The sequence below is a fragment of the Arvicola amphibius genome, chromosome 17 (genome assembly GCF_903992535.2).
Source record: "Arvicola amphibius chromosome 17, mArvAmp1.2, whole genome shotgun sequence".
In the NCBI taxonomy this organism is placed as follows: Eukaryota; Metazoa; Chordata; class Mammalia; order Rodentia; family Cricetidae; genus Arvicola; species Arvicola amphibius.
This window is the reverse complement of record NC_052063.2, coordinates 20,249,348-20,273,594: the sequence shown is the minus strand read 5'-3', so window position 1 is coordinate 20,273,594 and position 24,247 is coordinate 20,249,348. Positions and strand designations below refer to the sequence as shown.

The window sequence follows — 24,247 nt, the reverse complement described above, 5'->3', positions numbered from 1 at the left end:
CTTGCCAAGCTCTGAATGGCTTTTCCAGGCCAAAGTTCCAAGTACTTTCATAATCTGTCCAAAAATACATGGCCAGGTATGTCCCAGCAATACCCCGCTATCCTGGTATTGAGTCCGTCTTCGTTAAGGTTTTATTGCTGTGAGGAAACACCAGGAACAAACAAAAGCTGGGGGGACAAGGATTTATTTGGCTTCCACATGCAAAGTGTAGTCAGTCAATGGAGAAGTAGGATGGGAAGTCAAGCAGGGATGAATCCAATAGGCAGGAGCTAATCCAGAGGCCATTGTGGAGGAGTACTGCCTACTGGCTTGCTTATCATGGCTTTCTAATAGAGCTTAGTACCATTAACCTAGGGATTTGCATCACCAATAGTGGGCTGGGCCTTCCCTCATATATCACTAATGAAGAAAATGCCCTGCAGGCTTGCCTATAGCCTAATCTTATGCAGGTGCTTTTAAAATTGAGGTTATTTTCTCTCAAATGACATTAGCTTGTTTCAAATTGACATAAAACTATCCATCCAGCATGAAGCACATTCTAAACGCTGTGTGTGTGGTATTTTAATAATATACTGTCAATCCCAAGCTTGTCAGAAATTTTAAAAAACTGGCTATTCATGACCACAATGCTTAAAAGTTTTGTTTACGTTCTTGTCAAAAGAATAAAAAAACTGCAAAAGTTTTCAAGTCATCAGTATCTCAGAATCCTTCATATGTATACCTGTAGCAATGAGGTCTGTTCAAGACCAAAATAAGCTGTACAGAATTGCCGATTCTCCTAGTTCTGTAGATGTAACTTGTAAATTAATCTGATAGGAACTATCTTAAAATCTTCCAATGACTGTTCATCTTAGAAGCAATATTTTGAGTAGAAAAAATATGGAGGCATGTGTTACACAAAATGAGAAGGTCTTACGAATCATGAATAATGGATCATGAGGCAATATTTTCACCTGGGAATCACAGATTAGTTACACACGAGATGATACGCTTACTACATATGATAACTGGCATCTATCACCCTTTATATTACCTGTCATTAAATGAAACATCATTTATTGGTGCATAACTGTAGATGAATGCAGATACATATGTATTTGCATATGTGTGTTAAAAAAGACAAATATTTGAGTTACTTATACCTAAAAGCATGTATCAAATATTTCTTTCATCCTCTAATACACGTACACAAATGTTATTTTATATTTTTGCTATTAGAGCCAGAGTAAAAAAATTGTAATATATGTTTAATCTTCATAACCAAATTTGTGCTTTCATAGTTTGAGCAAAATCTATTACTGATGAAATCATTTAAGTGATGTCAATGACAAAATTTAGGTCCCTTTCCTCAATGCTTTCCTGATGCCCTAAAGAGGTTGATGGCACACTGACTGACTTAGCTGAAAAATGTGTTTCTTCCCTTTAATGTCACACACAGCTTACAAAATCATTACAATTTATGTATTATTAACATTCAGTTTAATATTTCAATAAAATATGAGAAGTCTAAAATAATGGGTTCTATATGAAGATATGTCCAGTTCCTCGGCACTGAAGGAAGAAGACTGACAATGCCCCTCTGTCTGTTTCAACAGCTCAGCCACGAAGCACTCGCTTTACACTTCATCAGGAATCTAAGGCGACTTGCTCTGTCAGTCCATCACTTCTTAATCTTTGGGTTTTAGAGCCTCTTGGCACTTCCAATTACAACAGTTTAGCTACTTAGCTCATGTGGTCTTAATACCTAAGGAGATTTGGTGTCCGAAAATATAAAGTGTTACAGGCAAACAAGTAGATTCTCTTGAGTGTTAAGCACAGTTTATGCAAATATTTAAGCAATTTTCATCTAGTTTAAGAGCCACTTACGATTTATGCTTCTCATCTTACATTCGAAACACAGTAACCGTCTTCTGATAGTGGCTACAGAGACCACTTTTATCCCTTTCCTGTGTCTAAACTGCATTGCAGAGAAAAATGATTTATTTCTAAAGGTGAATGAATGAATGAACCAGCGAATGATTCAAAGTGGTAAAGGTAAAATGGCTTCATCTATTGGCTTTTACAATGCTTTATTATCAGAAGTAAGACTGGAATCTGTGAGAAAAGATAAAGAATTTAAGTTCTAAAGAAAAAAAGAAAAATAATGATTATTAAGAACATTTTACTTTGATGTACTGTATGCAAAAATACCTGTAAATTGAAAACCCATGAACAGTATTTCGAAGACAGTACCATATAATACGCTTTATATGGAGTTTATATTGTATATTTTATATATCTTTAATATATAAATTAAATTGTATATAATCAAATTGAAAATAATTAATAAACATGTCACATATATATGCATAACTATATACATACAAGATAAACATATTAATCTTTAAAATTAGCAAATTGAAAGTAATAAGCAAAAAAAACAGTGTGAACTTATGATAAAAAACTCAACATATGGTTTTATTTTTTTATATTCCTATCAAATGAAATGGCCAGAAAACATTTCTGTTTAAAGTCAGGTCATGTGTATTGTACCTTTTCATGAACTTTCTGGCCAGGTTCCATCCCTTCCAGATGCTCTGACTCTGTGGATCCCTCGCTTGATGCCATTTTTCTCTGAATATGAACATTTTGCTCACGCAAGGCAACAATCTGAAAAATAAAAGAGTAATTCCTTTAAAAGGTAAATTTACATTAATGTGGCTAGTCGCTAATGAAGATGGACAAAGGATTGAAACACAAAGACGAAATTTATCTTTTATTTATTTCAAAAAATGTCTGTAAGGACAATATTTTGAATAATGCCTGTGCAAATTGACAACATTTCTCTTTAAAAATTGAAAACACTGCAAAAATTTACCTAAAAATGTACTTTCCATTTGGACATTCAATAGCTAATTGCAAAATAAGTTTTTAAGTTGTTGCCATAAAACCTCCTGTTGTGTGTATTTTCAAAATGTACAAGATATAGGTATAAGAAGAATACAGGTGGAAAAATAATTTATAGTTCCAGTTGCTTAACCTACAGAGATAGCCCATAGAAAATTACTGAGCTGGGCTTACAAAAATTTATACATGATCCAAACTACTACATTTAAGTAGGACTCACAGATATTATTTTAAAGGCCATTAACAGGATTTTTCCTCTGAATTTACTTAATTGAGCAAAAAATCAGCAGTAAATCCTTGTTCTTTTTCAGTTCAATTTTATGGATATGACATTAAAACCAAAAAATAGGTTCTCAGTTCACAAAGTGATCCAATAATAATAAATTGAATATAAAATAGATTTCTAACCTTTTAATATGGTTTTTAGAATATAATTGTTATATAAAATTAAAAACAATTTGCATGACAGGAATATCATAACTTTCTAGAAACTACAGGGAAACCCTGTCTCGAAAAAACCAAAAAAAAAAAAGAAATATCATAACTTACTTCATGGGATCTTTTTTGTATTTTCAATTTATATGTTATGACTGGATCAAGAATGTATCCATTTCTGTTATATTTTGTATGTGGTAAATACTGAATCAAAGAAAACTATAAAATATTTGACATGATTGCCAGGCGGTGGTGGTGCACGCCTTTAATCCCAGCACTCGAGAGGCAGAGGCAGGTGGATCTCTGAGTTCGAGGCCAGCCTGGTCTACAAGAGCTAGTTCCAGGACAGACTCTAGAAACTACAGGGAAACCCTGTCTCGAAAAAAAAAATATTTGACATGATGAGACCAATGGCTCACAGAGACCCATAATCTTAAAGACTAACACAACAAGGATCTAAATATTGATTATGTTGCTTTTCAGTGCTTTAGATCTTGGTTTTTCCATGATGTGTCTATGAGATCACATGATCTCACATATGACCTCTGACATGTAAATGTCAGTCATATATAACAAAGAACAATTATTTAAATATTATAGTAAAATAGTCATCAACTGATTGAAATTTTTAATCTTTCCATTCATACTTTCCCAACATACTATCTATAAAGTGGCCAGTGTTATGGGATAATCCTTTTGTATGCTATGAATATATATTATTCTCTTTGATTAATAATAAATCTGATTGGCTGATAGAAATGCTGAATAAAGTTAGGCATGACTAATTGAGGTATGGGATGAAGAAGAATATGCTCGGGGGCAATACAAGCATTCAGTCCAAGAACTAAGATGCTAGAGGACAGATAAAGCCATGAGCCATGTGGCAATACATAGGTAAATAAAAGTTGATTGATTTAAATGTAAGAGCTAGTTGGTAATAAGCCTGACCTATGGGCCAAGAATTCTATAATTAACATAAACTTTTGTATGTTTATTTGTGACAAGGTGGCTAAACAAAAAACTCTACCTCTATTTACTTATGGTACCCAACATAAAGCTGGAATTTCCACATAAGTCCTTACCAACCTTAAAAAAAAATTCTAAAACACAAAACAGAGTCAAGAACAACTTCATAGTTTGTTTCTCATATGGGCTGAAGTACAGAACCATGTCTCCTGGCCACAGCACATAAACTTGAGCTATGCTTAGCAGATTCCCAAGTATGCCAAGCACCATGGTACAGAGAGGTGTCTCTTAGCACAGTAAGAGCAGATGCAGATAGGAAAGGAAGCTCTAAATGGGTTACAAAGTGTTTGAGAATGTTCATTGGCTTGGAAGAGAAAAGAAACCGGGTAGAGACAGTCATAGATTTAAAAAATATTTAAAAATAATAAAGTCCTTAGAAAAAGAAAGAGAGCAATAAAAACTACAACACATAAAATTGGGAAATACACAGAAAATCTGAATTCCACATTATATGTGTTGTCTTTAGATTTTTTTTTGACTATCAATGAACTAACTGCTAAGAGATATTTGTTCATGAAAACTACTAAATTAAACCAACCTATATTTTAAATTCTGACTTCAAAATTTAAGTCAAAAGGTATGTCACTTTCAGCTAGGGGTTATATTTTTATTTTCTACAGTAAATGAGAGGCTATGGATTCATTCCAGGTTAAGGAAAATCAGGTCAGAACAAGGAAGACCCCCTGAAATTTTCACTACCGACATGGGAAAATAAACATGAAGTAATTGCAAGACACGTGGCATAAATTATGCCTGCTCAAATATAAAACAAAAAATATCTTTGACTGGCTTGTGTATGATGCACAGTTTATATTTATATTAATACAGATATGTATGTTACCTTGAAAAGTTTACGTATTTTCAGAACAAGGGGACCAGACACCAATAGAAACAGCTCAGATGATCCAATATTCAAAACAGCTTCACGTATGCTGACTGGGAATTTCCAGCATCACAGGATACTTCAATCAAGATGTAACAATTATTCTAATTTTCTCAGGGTTCCTCAAAGATTATCAGTGTCCCCAATCAGCAGGAAGTAGTCTAGAAAACTATACCCACTTTCCCAAAATTTTAGTTATAAATGTTTGCTTTCATTTAAGGGAGGTTTGTTATAAATTGTTATTGATCATAGTCAATCTCTTTCTAAAAGAATAAAAAGGAGATATGATATAGAAATAAAATAATAAATTATTATGATGGAAAAAGGGTAGATTATTGAATCTACTTTAATACCAGAAACAACTGCTAAACTCAAAATTTTTTACATTGGTATGAATTTTGGTTTATTGATATATATATTTAAGGTTAATTTTGCTTTATGTACATTTCTACTCTAGTTTAAGATATTATACTCATGCAAGTCATTTAAACTGCAATGTATAACTAAGAAATATAGATTAATAATAATCTATAATAGTTAAATTTATAGTCATGTTAATTAGGTTTTCTAGGTGTACAAAGGTATATTTTTGATAAATACGTAATCTTCAAACACTTCAAATAACTACAAAATACAGCATTTAAAATGTTTTAATAACTTAGACTTTTCATTATAGTAAGACACATCTGCCCCTGGCAACACCTTTCTGTTGCTCAGACATTCTTGGATTTTGTTCCCCCAGAACTGATGGATTTCATTGTCTTTCTAATGAAGATATTTCTCCTAATTCCATCAACTGACAATACCCAGTTTTTAAAACCCAGCAGAAATAACTTTGCTCAGAGAGATGGAACCTCCCTTCAAAACTTTCTATATTTCTGTTCAGTTTTGAGTGTATAAGACTCACATAAACTCTGTTTAGTTTCTTCATTTATTTACTTATTTGCCTGACTGAAATTTTAATATCTCAGAGAAAAACAATTTCAAAAAAGTGCTTTCTTGAAAATAGAAATTTCACATGAAATAGAACAACAAACTGTTATGTGCAGAATATTGAATAAAATGATTATTATTTAATTAAAAAGGAATGGGTGTGGGATTTTGAAAGGTGTAAACCAAGTTAAATCAGGCAAAAAATAACTGGTGCTCACGGGCAGCTTTGGAAGCTGTGGAATCAGCTTTATCCTATTAGCAATGGAATGGATGACACCACAGGAAAGACAAGAATGAAAGGGTTTGTGGAAGTGCTTTATCACCTTCTTAGTTCCAGGATATTTGAACCACTTTCTAGCTCCTGTAGATAATCATTGTTGCACATACATGAATGAAGACTCTCAAAACTCAAATTTCACTATTAATTCCCAGCATTTAGGCTAATTTCCATTTATTAAGTCATATGAATTTCAAATATTTCATATTACTTAAGAAGAAGATCATTTGAACAGGTTAAAGAATGAGTCATTGAATAGGTAAATTAATTTTCTGGGAAAGATAAATTAGTTTTTTTATTTGAAAATTGACATGCAAGTGAATGTCACTCTACTTTCATATCTTATAAATCTCAAATCTTCTCAAGGATGTATGTGACTTTGTTCCATGTAAGGCATCAATTCAGTTGCTAACATGCAAACCCCAACTTTAAATAAATAGAATCTAGGCCTTTATGACCAGACAAGGATATGACATCCTCAATTGGTGTTATATAATTTTATTCTTTTCTGTTTCTAAAAATAACAAATTACGATAGGTGGCTATGGGAGTGAGCTTACATCTTCTGATTTTATTATTAGTGTTAATAAGATGACTCTTCTTTTGTATTAAAGAAAGCAAGACATTCGCTTCCAGCACTGCAATTTTGCAGGTTATACTCTCTCCAATGTGTACCAAAAAAGAGGTAAGATTATATAAGGATTATTTATATATGTCTGCTGATTGAGTATTCTAACCTTCTGAGAAAATTTCCCCAACCGTCTGAGAATTGGGCTTAAGGGATGACTACAGAATTGACTGGAGACACACAGCAGAAGGAATGTCAGTTAATGCTTTCAAAACACTTATCCCTCTCGTTCCTGACTTTCTCCCTCATGTTCTCGCTCCTTCTGCTCCTCATCGGGACCTTGGGAGCTCAGTCCAGTGCTCCAATGTGGGGCTCAGTCACCTTCCCCATCTGTCGCCAGCTGGAGGTTCCCTCACGGTCCTGACTTTCTTTCTCATGTTCTCTCTCCTTCTGCTCCTCATCAGGACCTTGGGAGCTCAGTCCGGTGCTCCAAGGTGGGGCTCTGTCATTTTCTTCATCTATCGTCAGGTGGAGGTGCGTTCACTCATGGAGACGGTGGGACAGAACTAATGGGAGATCACCAACTCCAGTTGGAATGGGACTGATGGATCATGCGACCAAACCCGTCTCTCTGAGTGTGGCCAACAGCGGGGGCTGACTGAGAAGCAAAGGACAATGGCTCTGGGCTCTGATTCTTCTTCATGGACGGGCTCTGTGGGAGCCTTCTCAGCTTGGTCGATCACCTTCCTGGACCTGGGGGGAGTTGGGAGGACCTTGGTCTTAGCATAGAGTGGGGAACCCTGATGGCTCCTTGGCCTTGAGAGGGAGGGAGGGGAGGGATGGGTGGAGGGGAGGGGAGGGAAGGGGGAGAAGGAGGGGAGAGAAAGGGGAGAAGGAGGGGAGGGAGGGGGGAGGAGGAGGGAAGGAGATGGAAATTTTTAAATATAAAAAAAATAAACCATGAGGAAAAAAAAAAAAGAACAAAACACTTATCTGAGTCCTCTCACTCATCGGGAGATTGTTAGAAGGAAGGAAGGCTGAAGGTACTACTTTAGAAAAACACTAAAGAATGTATATGCTATTCACTACTGAATGGCATCACCCCTTCCAAAAGAATGAATCCAATGGAAAGAAGTGTTTCTAGAACATGCTGAAAACATACTGGGTGCAAACACTAGGTTAAATTATTTTATAGGGATAATGGTATTAAAATTTTCAATAAATGATTAACAGAGTTTACTTAATCAGAAGTGATACAGTTGGATAAATAAATATACATGTAAATATAAATCATCTACACATTCATATGTTAGAATCTAATGGCCAATGTGATGAGTAGTTGAAATGATTAGGTGGTAAAAATTCTGTCCTTCTGAATGAGATTGATCCTTCTTTTTTTACTGACTTTTATTGAGTGTTCGTTTTTCTCTGCTCCCTTCCCTGCCTTGCCCTTCCTCTTTAACCCCTCCCAAAGGTCCCCATGCTCCCAATTTACTCAGGAGATCTTTTCTTTTTCTACTTCCCTTGTAGATAAGATCCATGCATGTCTCTCTTAGAGCCCTCCTTGTTGTCTAAATTCTCTGGGATTGTGATTTGTGGGCAGCTTTTCTTTGCTTTATGTTTAAAAAACCACCTATGAGTGAGTAGATGTGATATTTGTCTATTTGTCTTTCTGTGTCGGCATTACCTCACCCAAAATGATCAATCTCAATCCACTTTCCTGCAAAATTCAAGATGTTGTTTTTTTTTTAATCCTTCTTAGGAGGGATCTTTGGGTAAGTAGGCCAAGTTCATCTTTGACATTTCCGTTCTTCCATGCAAGAATGCAATGCTCACCACACCATCTTGAAGGAGGTGAAACATACAATCTGGGAATGCTTGATTCTGGACCTTCTAGTTTCCAGAAATATATTTTACTATTTAGAAAATGTCCGATTTTACAGTAGAGCAGGACAAAGAAAATAGAATAAACAGTGGTTCCAAGAATAGGATGTGATTATAGTGTGATATAGATGTGATATACTCCCACATAAGGATGTGGGAGTATTTTGTGTCTGGGTAGGAGATGGATAAAGGAGCAAAGCTTCAGTGAAGTTTAGAAAAATCTTGTAATTGTTACAAGTGGAATATAATGAGAAGTTCTGGGGCATCCAAAGAAGAGTGCCGTAAAGAATTTCAATCTTAGCAATCACTTGAGTTGTCTATATCAAAATGCTGGTGGCAATATATATGGTAAGGCAGCTTTGATAATAAACTATGTGAAAATGGGGAACTAGTTTTTGGAAGTAGAGGAAAGACTATGCTTATGATAAAACAGCTAAGAGCCTGATTGGAATAAATTCTTCATGTCATACTTTGTGGAAAGCAGAAGTTAAGAGCTTTGAATGGAAATACAGTGAAAGAAATTCCATGCAAAGTATTTGGTGTATGGTATGGTTTTTCTTGACTGACCAAAGTAAAAAAAAAGTCAGAAGATGGAGATGAAGTCTAGAATAACTCATAACCAAACTGTGAGAATTAGACTTGGAAAATCCTAAATATGGGTGTGTGAGGAACTGATAACCATTTTAGAGGGAAAATTCCAAGTATGTGGCAAAAACTGTTTGTAAATATTATATTGAAAACAGTGAGACTAGGAAACTACTCAGTCATAACATAACATAGAGAAATGATCCTGATAACATTGTGGAGGTTTTAAAATACCCCCTCCCATCTGTTATTAGTAAAGCATCCATGAAATTCTAACCTTATACATGAACAGATTGCAAAGCCTTAGAGATAATCACTTCTACCTAAACATCAAAAGAAGGTTTCAAACAGCCTCAAATCCCTAGGCAAAGAACCTGCTTGGTTAGAGACACCACAGAGAGATCTTAATAAAGAAGAGCGCCCATGCTCTTGGATAGGTAGGATCAACATAATTAAAACAGCAATCCTGACAGGTGGTGATGACACACGCCTTTAATCCCAGCACTGGGGAGGCAGAGGCAGGCGGATCTCTGTGAGTTCAAGGACAGCCTAGTCTATAAGAGCTACAGAGAAATCCTGTCTTGAAAATCCAAAAAGGACAATCCTACCAGAAGCAATATACAGATTCAAAGCAATCCCTCTCAAAATTCAAACACAATTTTTCACAAACCTTAAAAGAACAATACTCAACTTCATATGGAAAAACAAAATGTTCATAATAGCCAAAACAATCCTGTATAATAAAGGAACTTCCAGAGGCATCACCATCCCAGACATCATGCTCTATTATAGAGCTACAGTAATGAAAATAACTTGGTATTGGAATAAGAACAGATAGGCCAAACAATGCAATCAAATTAAAGACCCGGCTATTAATCCACACACCTTTGAACACCTGATTTTTGATAAAAGAGTGAAAATTATACAATGAAAAAAAAAAAGAAAGCATCTTAACCAAATGGTGCTGGCACAACTGGCTGTTAGCATATAGAAGAATGGAAATAGATCCATATCTAGCCCCATGCACAAAACTCAAGTCCAAGTGGATCAAGGACCTCATATAAATCCAGCCAAACAGAACCTCATAGAAGAGAAAATAAGAAATAGCCTTTAATACATGGATACGGAAGAACACTTCCTAAATATAAAACAGGTAGCACAGACACTGAGTCCAATAATAAATGAATCGGACCTTCTGAGACTGAGGAGATTCCGTAAAGGAAAGGACACAGTCAATAAGACAAAAATGCAGCATACTGAACGGGAAAAGATGGTTGAGATGGGGAAGGACAGAGAAGGAGAGCAAGGAAAGAGATGTTTTGATTGAATGAGTCACTATGGGGCTAGCGAGAAACCTGACACTAGAGAAATTCCCAGGAATCCACAAAGATCCTAAGCAATTGTGGAGAGGTTGTTGATATGTTTTCAAGTGTATGTATCAATGCACGCTATATTTGTGATCTGAATGGTATTTATTGGATGAATAGGCACAATACTAAGAATATCTAAGAATTGAATTATTCCTAAAGATTTCTCAAACAAGGGAGAGGATATAAATTAATCTCATTTCATTTGATTTTTTTCCTGTTTTTATCACTTTTAAAATTTCACATATAAGACATTTTCATAAAATGATATAAGAAAGACAAGTAGGAATTTAGAGTTAAAATAAATTCCTAATTAATAATAGCTGCAATAAATTAACATGTGCCATGCGTAGGATAAATCCATATATATATATATATGTATATATATGGATTTTAAACACTTTTTCCAAATGTTATGAGTTTAGACTGATAAAACACTTTATGTAGAATATTAGCTTAAGATGTGTTACATCTGTTTATGCTGTAGAATATTTGTTTAATGATGCAGAAATCTGTTGCATTCTTTTATGTTGAATTTGTTTACCGCTATAAAGTTGTGTTACTTTGGCTGCCTAAAATACCCAATTGCCCTAATAAAAAGCTGAAGGGCCATTAGATAGGCAGGAGAGAAATAGGTGGGACTGTCAGGCAGAGAGAATAATTAGAACTATAGGGAAGAGAGAGAAGAGTGAGAAGCAAGAAAAGGAGAAGGAGAGGAGGATGCCAGGGGCCAGCAACCCAGACACACAGTCTGCCATGGAGTAGGAAGGAAAGAAAGATATAGAGAATAAAAAAGGGAAAAAGTCCAGAGGCAAAATGTAGTCAGAGAGAAATGGGATATTTTAAGTTAGAAAAGCTGACTAGAAATGAGTTAAGCTAAGGCCTTGCATTCGTAATTAAAAATAAGTCTCTGTGTATTTATTGGGGAGCTTGGTGGCTGGGCCCTAAAGAGAGAAAAAAAATGAAAACCACTACACAAATAAATCTATTTCTACAGGAAGCAATACAGCACAGATAGTTTTCTAACACACATATAATTCCTTTAGTGCTCGATATTTGTATTATGTTTCAGCATCTTTGAATAACTACTGAAATGCTCTCCTGAAAATATAATCTTGTCGGAGCCCACAAGACTCTACAGTAAATGTACAGCTGGCAGATCATAAAGGCAGACCCACAGTGTACAACTTATGGGGCACCTGTTTTGCAGAACTACAGGAACACTTGTCTTTTGGAAAAGGTGCTGTAATATCTATAAAAACCTTGGGAAGCCATGATTCTTCCCTTCAAAATGGAATTCATTCCCCAAACACCTCAGCAGTGTAATCTCTACACAGCAGTGGAAAGACCTTCCTTCACACCCCTACAACATGAAGCCTTAGAGCAATAACACCCACTCTTGGTTCTAACAGTCAAATTTACATGAAGTCAATCCCACAAAATTACCTGCTAACAGACCACCTAGAAATGTCTATAGAAGACAGGCTCAGAGTAGGATGGCACCATGCCACATCTTTACCAACAAACAAATCTGGGTGTCCTCAATGCTGAATCTCACAAACGAGATTGGATGAGGAGAATTGGTGAATCCAGGATTCAGGGACTTGTAGTAACTTTATGTAATGGTTTGAAATGTCAGGTAATTCCCCTTGAATGTTGGCCTTCTCTAAGTCCTGCCACCTGTTTTGGAGTACTGGTTTGTCAGGGTCTACCTGTCCTTTTTGCGATTTTGACATGCATATTATCCTTGTCCATGCCTGTGGAATTTTTCAACTATGTCTAAAAGAAAACTAGAAACCAGGAGATCAGCCCGTCTTCTTCTTTTTCATCCTCCTCTTCCTGCTCATTCCTCTTCCTCTTCTTGCTACTTCTTCTACCCCTTACTCTCCTTCTTCTTCCTTCTCCTCCTCCTCCTCCTCGTCTTCTTCTAGCTACTTTGTCTCCTACTTTTTCCCCTTACTTTCCTTCTTCTTTCTTCTCATTCTTCCCCCTTTCCTTCTTCTCTGTGCCCTTTCACCTCACTTTCTCCCCTTGCACAAAAATTAAAGAACATGCAGGAGTAACGTATTTGAGTTGATTTTTTTTTACCCTCAGATCCTTGCCTGCCATAGACATTCAATTCCGAGCCCTGAGTGGGTACTGAAGCTATACTCAAAGCTGCTGATATAATCTAAATGCTTACCTAAGACAGGACAACAGTTCTAGGTCCTAGTAGCAATACTTTTTAACTTTTGGCTAACAATTTGGAATATATCTTTAAAAACTAGTTTGAAGATGTCTGGAGATCTCATAGTTAAAAAAATCATGTTATTTAAATTATTCAGCATTTTAATTTATAAATTTTAGGTGGCCTTTAAGTACTTAAACTAATCTTGAGAATTCTCAAACTGCTTTTTTTTTTTTTTTTAATCAAACTCCATCTACACAAACCCCCACTGCTACAGGGACCTTCACGCTAAGAGTTTAAATTCATATTTTCCTTTACTGACTTCACAGCAATTTTCAGGATGTACCCATGTGATTAACAGTGATTCATTTCATCTATTTTTATTTCAAATTCTAGGAGTGAGACATAAGCTGTATCACCGTACCAACACATAATTAGCTTCTACATAGATATATATTCTAATGCTAGCTGAATTCCAAGTTTATATAACACTGGGAGCACAAATAAACAAAAGCAAAATATGATAGAAACTAGTTAGCAGGAGAGTTTTAGTGAAGCAATTAGTGTTTAGGTCTGGGTTGTTATATACATTTGGAAAATCCTAAATTTTGAGATATATTCAAACAGAATTTAGAGTCCTAACCAGTCACCATTTCACCTTAAATCTTTGGTTTTCAGGGAAAAAGAGACATAAAAAACCACAGAGGCATATTAACATTTTCATGCAATCTATGAAAATTAATCAGTTTTACCTATATTTCACTGATACGTTTATTTCGCCCAGATTTCAGGAACTATGGGTAGGTTGTGAAAGTCAGCTGTTCCAGTGAGTGACTTGAGATGAGAATCTAAAGTTTAACTGTGAGAATGTCTTTCCTATCAAGTCAATAAAAGGTTTCTTTTATGAATGGTATACTTATTTAAGCATTCCATATATCTTAATGAGAGATCAGACAGTTTATATTTGAGAACAGGTTCACTTCTTGGTTGTCTTGATGTTTTACCACTTACCCTACCTCTCCTAGAAATACTTATTTAAAATTTCTCTCACATTTGGCTTTGGCTGACCAGGCCCTATACTTTCCATACAAATAAAATCTAGTGCTAGCCTTCAGAAGTACATTATCCGACTGTTTCTAGGGATCAATGAATGGGACATATCTTGCCTGCAAAGAATGTGAGATTACCTATTGCCATATTTACAACTGAAGAAGTTTCATTTAGAGGAAAAGACACAGAATTGCTTTTCCTAAGAACAGTATCTAGTAGTATAATAAACAAACTAACTAACTAACAATAAATAAATTTCCTTTAACAATTAAAAACGTATCTATGTATCATGTGTGTTTATATTTGTGGGTGCATACACTTGGTACCCTACAAGTGTGGAAGTCAGAGGTCAGCTTGTGGGACTCAGTTATCACTTTCTACCATGTGGATCTCAGGAATAGGATCAAACTTAGGCCATTGGGCTGGTGGGAAGTGCATTGACCCACTGCACCATCTTCCCAGTCCTAAAAAGCCATTTAAAATAATATTGTTCAAGCAGTGAGTTGTGACATTCTAAATTTGGTCCTTTTTAATATTTTAGGTGGAATTATTTCAGGATCAATAAAATATCAATTATGCACTTATTTTACAGTGGATACAGGTGAGAACCACTTTCAATAATAGTCATTTTAAGAACAACTGGGCTTGTAACAGGTAAGAATAAAATTTCACATTAAATTGACGTTTTCTACCCTACTATATTATTCACCTAATCACTACTTTAATTATATTTTTTGCATACCCAGTTACCATTTTTTCTGCTATTGAAATAATTATCCTTTATTTATAGTATGAATAAAATTAAATCCTGGCGATTTTTCCAGTGGTTTGTAAAGGGCTATTTATAAACATAATGGAGAGATGGCTCAGTGTTTAAAAAAAAACAGCACATACTGCACTTATAGAGGATCTAGGGTCAGTTCCAGGTAACTTTATCGCAGGATCTGATATGCTCTTCTTACATTTGTGGATACCAGACACACAGGCAGGCAAAACACGCATACATCATACACATAAAATAAAAGTAAATTAATCTAAAAAAAGGAAAACAAAAAAATAATTAAAATTGACTGGAATGATCAATAGGAGTTTTTAAGGCACAGAAGAGAATTTATAGTGAGCTCTTGACTAACAGTGGCCTAAAATGGAAGATTAGTAGTAGAAACTGAATAAACTGGTAATGGATTTAAGTGCAAGGTTTAATTTGGAAAGTGAAAGAGAAAATAAAGCTCTAAGTAGTTTTCCAAATGCATCAGAGGTATGAAAATCACGTTTTTATTTTATGTTTTGATGTTTTGTGACAAGGTCTGACTATGTAGACCAGGCTAGGTTTAAATTTGTCATACTGTTAGTCCATGATGGTAGTGCCAGGATATGCTATCACATACAGCTAGAGAAACCCTTTTAATAGTATCTGTGTTGCATTCTATCAAGAGAAGCCTCCCTTTAAAATATAAAACTCTATCAAGAGAAGCCTCCCTTTAAAATATAAATAAACAAGTAAAAAATGAGGAGCGGTAGATGATCCATTGAGATGCTAAGTGGCAGGGAAGTTCTACATCAAATGTTAAGAGAATGGATGAACAGTGTGGAGACTTCAGTGTTGAGTACTGAGTAGGTGAGCAGCTATATAGCTACAGGTGTTTAATTACAAAGGGCTTTGTTCTTCATTCTCAAAGAGGGTACCCTGGCTAGTAATTCATCAAATTCACGAAGAATACAAGAGATTCCTACTTAAAAAAAAAAAAAATGAACTTGTTTTCCAGTGAAACTGAAAAATGGAACTTATTAGATACCTTTATTACTATAAAGTACTTCTTAGAAAATATAATAGAAAGGAATGGCATATTTACTCAGCTACGCTCCTTGAGAACACCTATGGCTATATCCTTTTATATCCTGAATCTACAGAGAATAAACATTGTTGAAGTGGTTTTGCCTTTAGCTAAGGGCAAGAAGATTACTGATTATACATGTAACTTTCTCCTCCAAGATAAAAAAAACACAGCAAAAAAATGTGGAGAGCAGGTTATGCTTAGAGACACGAAAAAGTCTGAAGAGCTCTAGGGTGACCACTGTGCAAGCATGAGGCATAGTCTTTGAATTAGATTCCCAGCTTTAAGAGTCACCGAAAATATTTATTTTTAAATGATAAGAGCAAGGGTTCTTTCATAGTTTGCTTTTCGTGTGCTATGAACCATAAAATACTTGGAGCAAATATTGATTATTAAATTTAAAAGAAGTAAGTCTACAATAGCCTAATCCTGTCTTCTCTTTATTCAACGATGACTGGTTTACTGTAAGGAACTCTGACGGTTTAGAATGAACCTTCTATTTTATAACTGAATGCAGTACAATCCCATGAACAAATAGTGGCACCGCATAAAATGTCACATTCACGACAACCTCTGCGAGGAAGGGTTTGCTGATCACGGTCTTTTCCTCTTCAGCGTCATACAGAATGACCTCCTCAGCCAGACGTGGTAAATGCAGTAAAAATGCATTTGGGTTATTCTTTGGTTTTGTTTCCCAATCAAGGCAGAAGTGACAGAATGACAGTGTTTTAGCACAATTCCTTTCAATCCTATTCAGCAAACGTAAGTATCTTAAGGGAAAGAAATCATTTCATGGGTTTGAAAACTGCTTGAGAAAAAAACACAGGGAGCAGAGACAGCATCCATTAGTCTTTGCTGCGTGTAAGAAGCAACTCAGGGAAATGAAAAGGATGTATTCATTTAGTCCCTTCCTTAGAAATAACAAAAGCATGATAGGCCCATTATTCTGAACAATTCCTTTTAAAAGTAATTCATTTGCTTTGGTTCCAGTGATAATTATTATGTCCTATGTTCATTTGAATGCATTTTAATTTTACCTTCATGTCATTTTTAAAATGTATTTATGTGACAAAATGTCACTAGGGGAAAGGAGCAGAGAGTGGTTTTAATGACCTTTTTTCATGGTTAAAATATAAAATAAAATCCAGAGACAATGAGCAATAAACCCCTTTCCTGTTCCCAAGAAATTGCCAGTTAGACAATCCCATTTTGGCAGAGATTCTTTCTTTCATTATTTTTGGAAACAGCCTAAACATTATTAAAGATATTATCCGGAACAATGGTGACAGTCGCAATATAATTATCAACAGTGATATTTACTGAAAGGTTCCTTTTTTCCTGAGAATCATTTCAATTTTAAGGCATGCATCAAATCATTTAAACATTACAGCCTTATATAGTGATTTCTATTATTATGTCTGAGGTAATCAAGGCAAGGGAAGTAAAGAAGTTGTTGTTGACAGAATTCTTCAATGAGAGAATCCCTGAGGGAGGGAAGCTAGGGGTGGGGACTACCCTCTTCTTTGGCTTGTGACTTTCTCTCTGTTTCGCCTTCTCTTTTCAAGGTAGCATATACACACTAAACATCAAATCAGACCTATTGCGCATGATGCCCGGTTATATTTATCACTTTCTTCTAATATGCTCCTATGAAGTTTTGACTAGCCCTAACGATTCATCTTTTTTTTTCCACATTTTGTGTATTTCTACATTGAATTTCTATTTTGACATTGTCAACAAGCTAAAAATTAATCTTTTATTTTTAACTAGTTAAGAAATAAAATGATTATAATTTGTGACATAAAAATGGTAAGCAATTATTTCAAATGACTTTCTTTTGGAAAATGACTACGGCACTTTATATGTTCCCAGTTGCTTTCATTACCCAGGTGGAATAATTGTGCAAGACTGTGCTAGAACATGGTACCTTAAACATTGGTTAGTACCAGAAAATGTTTCTGGTTGATTGATCTAGTTACTCGTGTCTATTTCCTATAAAATAATAAATATAAAATAATAAAACCTTACAAAACAAACCTTAAAAAAATAAAACAAACACACAAGAATTCATATGGTTTCTGATTTACTAGAACTTAACAGTATACTTGGCATTTTGATGGTAATGATTGTATGTTTAGTATAAATGACATATTGAAAATATTTTGAGAACGGAAATTTTGTAATATTTCCTCGTAATATTCTCTATATAATGGATAAACATTTTTGGATTTTAATATTATTAATTTGTTATGAGTTCATTGGGACATACTTCTACCACAAATCGAGGGGTGTGGTGACTACTTATAATTACCAATGTTGAATCAAGTATAAAGAGAATCTCAACGAGAAGTTGTCTTGATTAGCTTAGACTGTGGGCATATCACAGGAGATTCCATTCATATCACAGGAGTTAATTGGGTTGGGAAAGTCCCCCGTGAGCATGGATGGTATCATCTCATGGACTGAGTCCTGAATGATGCAGGAGTAGAGCCAAGTAAGTTGAATAGTTTTAGGCAGTTCCGCTTTGCTTTTCCTTTATTCTTGACCCCGGATATGACACAGGAGCTACTTCAAATTCCTGTCATCCTGATTTCCTGCAGTGAGGGATTGCAAACTCAAATTGTGAGCTGAAATCAACCTTTGCTCCCCAAGCTAAGTTTGATCAGTCTATTTTACCACAGAAATAGAAATGAACCTTGAAGAAAGAGTATCTAAAATGTTGATTGAACTGTGATATTTTTGGCTACGAGGAACTTTCACAGTTTAATCAGTAATTAAATATTAGTTAAAAATAAAGCAATCGATACACTTTTTATTTCTATGCTTAGGGAAATGATTATGGTGAAAAGTACATAATTTACTCATTAAAGTTTTCCAAATTGCTTCATAATATGGATGCCTTAATGGATTTTTAAAATAATTTGATGTTTATTATACAATATTTGACACTTTTTACTAATAGGCTAAATTGTATCATTAAATATCTGAATTATTAATATAATTAATACAACTTTATGGCTTTTATTAGAAAGAAGTTCTGAACCTTGAAATAATTCATAGAAAATAAGTAGGAAGGTGCTGTGGTGATTTAAAGAACTTAGGATATAAATATAAATATTAATTTAAAAATAAGTTATAATTTATAAAGTCATGCCAATTCTGTATGTATGAGTGGCTATTGTCACTTTATTTAGGCACTTTAACTTTCAATCACTATTGATCACTGATGTTACCCTGAACATTTTATATTGTTTCTGAGAGTTGCCCCACTTTTCAAAATGCTAGTAATTACTTGTTTTTTCTTGTAAGTCTTGTGTTGATTAAAAATGTATGTATTTAGGAAAATGTAGACTTTGTAGCACAGGTCTCGGCACACAGTAATCTCCCCCAATAGTTATTTTTAAAAATTCATGAATAATTGAATTTCAGGATCATCCATAAAGCATATATAATTCCATGGAATCATTCTAATTAGAAGGAGATACCTTTTATCTAATAAAAAGTCATTTAATCTTGAATATTTTTTAATCAGTGTTATTTTATATTAGTGCTAAACCTAAGGTGGATAAGAAACATATTTCTATTGTCTTTGTTTAATATCTAATATGGGACATTGAGATCAATAACAGCAATGTAACTTTAGTACAATAACTTATTCATCATACATATTATCTTATCCAAGGATCATGATGCATTACTAGGTAGAGCCTGTATTTATTAATATTTCTTTTGTAAGGAATGAGAAAACAGAACAAAAGATTTCAGTAAATTACCAGGAGTGACATAGTTTGGACATGATAGATCTAGAACGCAAAATTGAATCTTCTGAGTTCCGTGTAGTGTTCCACCTCATTTTGTTTTGTTTGACTTTGTGCCTTGTCTCTAATTAAATTACAGTATTTCATTTAAAACGTTTAGGAGATATTTAATCTTTTCCAAATTATCTCCAGAGCAAAACTGTGTTCTTTGTTAACTGCCCAACCTGATGCTTTTTTTTTACATTATACTGAAGTATTAAGCTTGTTTTATTTTCAAAATAATATTTTTATAAACATATAGGTGAAACTAAATAGTTTCTAACTTGTATGTCTAAATTAAACATTAAATATAATCTTACTAAAAATAGAGAAAATAAAAACTATTAAATAATCACATGCAAAGGTAAAACAAAAGTGACTGTTACTATGAGCCCAGGCACTTTTATGATTTCATAACAGAGATTTTCAATCAATGATAATAACGAGTATTTTACAGTTTCTATGTTGATCTTTATAATATAATGCCATCACAAATCACCTAGAAGCATAGTAAAATGGTGTAGAACTTTCAACTACTGGCTTAACAAAGCTGAAGTTTTACGTTGGCCAATAAGAAAAAATTATATATTCAATCACTATTCAAATTTTCTATGAAGTAGACAAGTTAGTAACTATATATTTTTTAAACAAAAAAGAGGCAATTCCAACAGGAAAACCACATTCCTGATACGCTTGCAAGGCAACAATAAATGTAGGCTCTGAGCTTTACATTGTCTTCAAGCATTTAATTATCAGTGTGACTGGGTGCTATTGTCACATACAAACTCTGTTCATTAAATAAACAGTGTATCTTGTCACATTTACATATATGCAGATGATTCAATAGTATTTCACTTCCTGATAGAATATTAACTTAGAGTTTGTATGGGATTTACCAATATGATTTATTAACGATGAATAAGCTAATCAACCAGAAAAGGTTTATCAAAACATGAAGGAAATTTGAAAGCCTTTATGAGAATAATCGTTTCTGCTGAGAGATGGTAGACATACAGAATTCAGTCAAGTTTTATCGCACAGAAATCAAACGTAATTAGAATTAAAAGATCCAAAGTGAGGTTTGAAAAAGGTCGGCCAAGGGAAGTGGTTTTATTGAAAAGCCCAGTGATTGAGTTTTTCTATGGCTTTTCTAGTCAGAGACTTCTCTTACAGGTATGGAAATTTTAATTTAGAGAGAAAATGAGCTTAAACATAGCTTAAATTTTGCAGATAAAAGAGTTTGGAATGAAAAACGCCTTAGGAAACCTAAGTAAGTATTCATCAAAAATTGCAGTTTTTCTTCTTTACCCACAATTTTCTGGGTCATTTTCAGATAGTTAAGTTTCATTTAAACAATTTAAATTTCAAACACATGTGAATGTAATAAGTTTATAAGATTTTAAAGTCATACATTTTTGTTTTTTGAAACAGTTTCTCTGTAGTTTTGTAGACCAGGCTGGCCTCAAACTCACAGAGATCAGCTTGCCTCTGCTTCCCAAGTGCTGGGATTAAAGGCATGTGCCACCACCACCTGGCTAAAGTTATAAATTTTTGGAGAAATATTCCCCTTCTGCCTTTACTCTAAGTTGACCAACATCAAAGGGAACACATTGTATTCATATCTGTATCTTTTTCCTTTTAATTATTAAATAACTTCATAGACATAAATAAGGAAACACGATGGGACAATTCCATGCTGTTTTAGACTAAAGTACTTTCACTTGGTTTGCTGCAGAAAATGTATGAGAACCCCCTATGAGTCTGCAGTCATGTACTGAAATGTCCTGGCTAGGCATAGGTGAGTCATTGGCTTATTCATACTCTCTTTATGTGGTTCCCGCCTCCCTTAGGAGACAAAGCTGGTCTCCTTAGGTAGAATGCCTCTTATGAAATCCCTGCATCTTCCTTATTCTTCAAACAATGCCTTTTTTACCATCAGTGGAATGACCTCCTTACTTGCGTCTCTAACAAGGCCATGGTTCTATTCCACTGGGTTTTCTACCAGTACTGCCCCGTCTTTTGTTCCGTTTTTTTCCTCCCTCCCCCGCTGATCAGAAATATTTTCTTTCAAATCTGAATACATATTTCTCAATACTTCAACTTTGGTCTTGATTCCTCTTTTACAAAAGTTATTTTAAACAACAATAAATTTTCCAAATCTCCACTTTATAAACTTCTAATTGATTCATAAGAACTTGTAACTAATTTTTATAAACTTTTAATTGATTCATAAGTCCTATTCTCAGCTGTTCTCTTTCTGGTTATCATTATTGGAAGTGGTCTTTTCAAGCATATACTGTGATTGGTAGTAACCATGTCACAATAATCACGCAGTAGACAGTCCTCCCCGCTATGATGAAATGTTTGACGTAGAGACAAAGTATAACGCAATCCTCCATTATCACTTACATCACTTACTCCCTCTTCTCTTCCTTCTCCTGTATCTGTTTGATTTGGTTTTTTTTCTGTTTTTGATTTTTGGTTTTTTTTTGTGGGGGTTGGTGAGGTTGAGACAGATTTTTCTCTAGGCAACCCTGACTGTCCTGGAGCCTGCTCTTGAGGCTCTGTCTCAAACTTGCAGAGATTTGCATCCTTCTGCTTCTGAGTGCTGGCTTTAAAGGGATGTGCCACCACCATCTGGCTCTGCTTGATTCTTTTTAGAGTTCTGGTTCCAGGTTCTCCCTTAAGTTCTACGTTGTGTTACTGCCTGGGCTAGCAATCATTCACCTTTACACTTTTTGAAAATATATATCTAGGCATTCCTTAGAGTACTGGGTTTTAATCCAGCTCACGGGACTGATTTTATCAAATGATGGATGTAAAGCAATGGCTCTATCTAATCAATAGACTGAATGCTTCTCACCTGAAAATGAATTTTATCCCTTTCATTCCTCTCTCCCTTTGGATCCAGGATGCTTCTGAGTGATGATGGAAGTTAATTCACAAGTTCTTTCCCTTCTCTTTAGGGAAATATAAGTCAAATAAGACTGCAGAAAAGACTAACGGAATGTTTATTTTCTTAAGAAAAATTTACTTGAAAGTTGGTAAATTAAGTGACTAGAATGGGCATGTAGAGGGTAAAATGTGCATTAAAAACAGTGCAGTTTGCAGCTAAACAGGCTAAGTATTTTTATGTTTAATGCAATCATGTGGAAAGCTTTTTAAAATCAATATACCTGTTTCTGTATTCCCTGCAAATTAACCTGTCAATGCAAGTTTTACAGGTACTTCTGAATGATCCATTTTGTCTTGCTCAATCAAATAATAAATAAGTATATTGGTTTTCAGTAATGTCAAACACATTTTAAGGATGTAATATATTTTTCTTTGTACTTGCCTTGTATTGTAAGTTTTGTGTGGCTTTCTGATTTTAAGCTACAACAGAAACTGCCATACTTTATTGCACTTATTTGATCCGCGTAATCTAGAGGCAAGTTTTAAAGATGACAACCTAGAGAACACATTGTTAACTAAGAACACAATCTCCCTATACAGAGAAGCTTTACAATTCAACAGCTCCATTTTGTGTATATGTATTTATAATATTTTGTCTTATCCTGTTATCTCTTCCAGAAACGAAAGGTTCAATAATGCAGGTGTTCTATTCAGTTTCTTATAATCTGTCATTGGCCTGTGATTATTTCAGGAAATTATAACAATTCTTTTTAATCAAAAATGTAACATGTTACCGATTCATCACATGTATTTTTTTCCTTTACATTTCAGTTAGGTTAAAGACTTAACACATGTTCCTTTCCTCTCTTTATGAAAACTCTATTTGGCTTTTTATTATCTACAGGGCTAACTCCTGAACTCTAGAAATTCCCTACTCAGGTGGTACTTTCTCTGTATCCTGATTCCCATTTATGCCTCTGCCTGATTCCAGCTCGTCTTTCACTTGGTAACTCTAATGAGGAGCGACATAAATATCTTCCTAGAAAGAAGTTTGCGACAATCGCTGTCCTTTCCCACTTCTACTTGTAAAATTAGTTTCTTTTTCTTTTTTTTAACATTACCACATTCTGAACATACCTTAACTTTCATATTTCTCATATTTTATTTCCATTATATTTCTCAGAGTATATTTTAATGAACATCACATTTACGATTTTAAAGGGTATCTCAGCTACAAACATTGTCATTGATACCCTCAGCACGTATCTCCAGAACTTGATCTCACTGAATATATTTTCCCTACATTAAGTGCTCTCATCATTATAACTACATTGTAAGGAATCTATCTCCAGCACTAGATAATAGTCTTAATTGAACTGAAGTCCTAATTCCTTGCTTTAGTCATGTCCAGTATTGAATGCAAACTTTGAAAAACATACAATTACCCTATGTTTGAATGGAAGAATGATGGCTACAATAATAAATAAGACATAATATTGAGGTGACTGTATCACATTATATGAACTCTCCAGTCTTACTCTACCTGATCTCCTATTTTAACAAATAAGTGTATAAAATGCATACCATCAAGAGTTTTGCAATTAAAAAATGGAAAAATACAAAAATGTGCTTAAGTATTCTTTCAAGACTTCTACAGAAC

At 34.4% G+C, this 24,247-nt stretch overlaps 1 protein-coding gene across 1 annotated transcript in view; it reads right to left on the bottom strand.

Moving 5' to 3' along the window:
* Nucleotides 1-24,247, bottom strand: part of Ppfia2 (PTPRF interacting protein alpha 2) — a 404,134-nt gene that overhangs the window by 120,519 nt on the left and 259,368 nt on the right. The window contains 1 exon segment of the mRNA XM_038314717.1: nucleotides 2,533-2,649. Coding sequence (XP_038170645.1) covers nucleotides 2,533-2,649 — 117 coding nt within the window.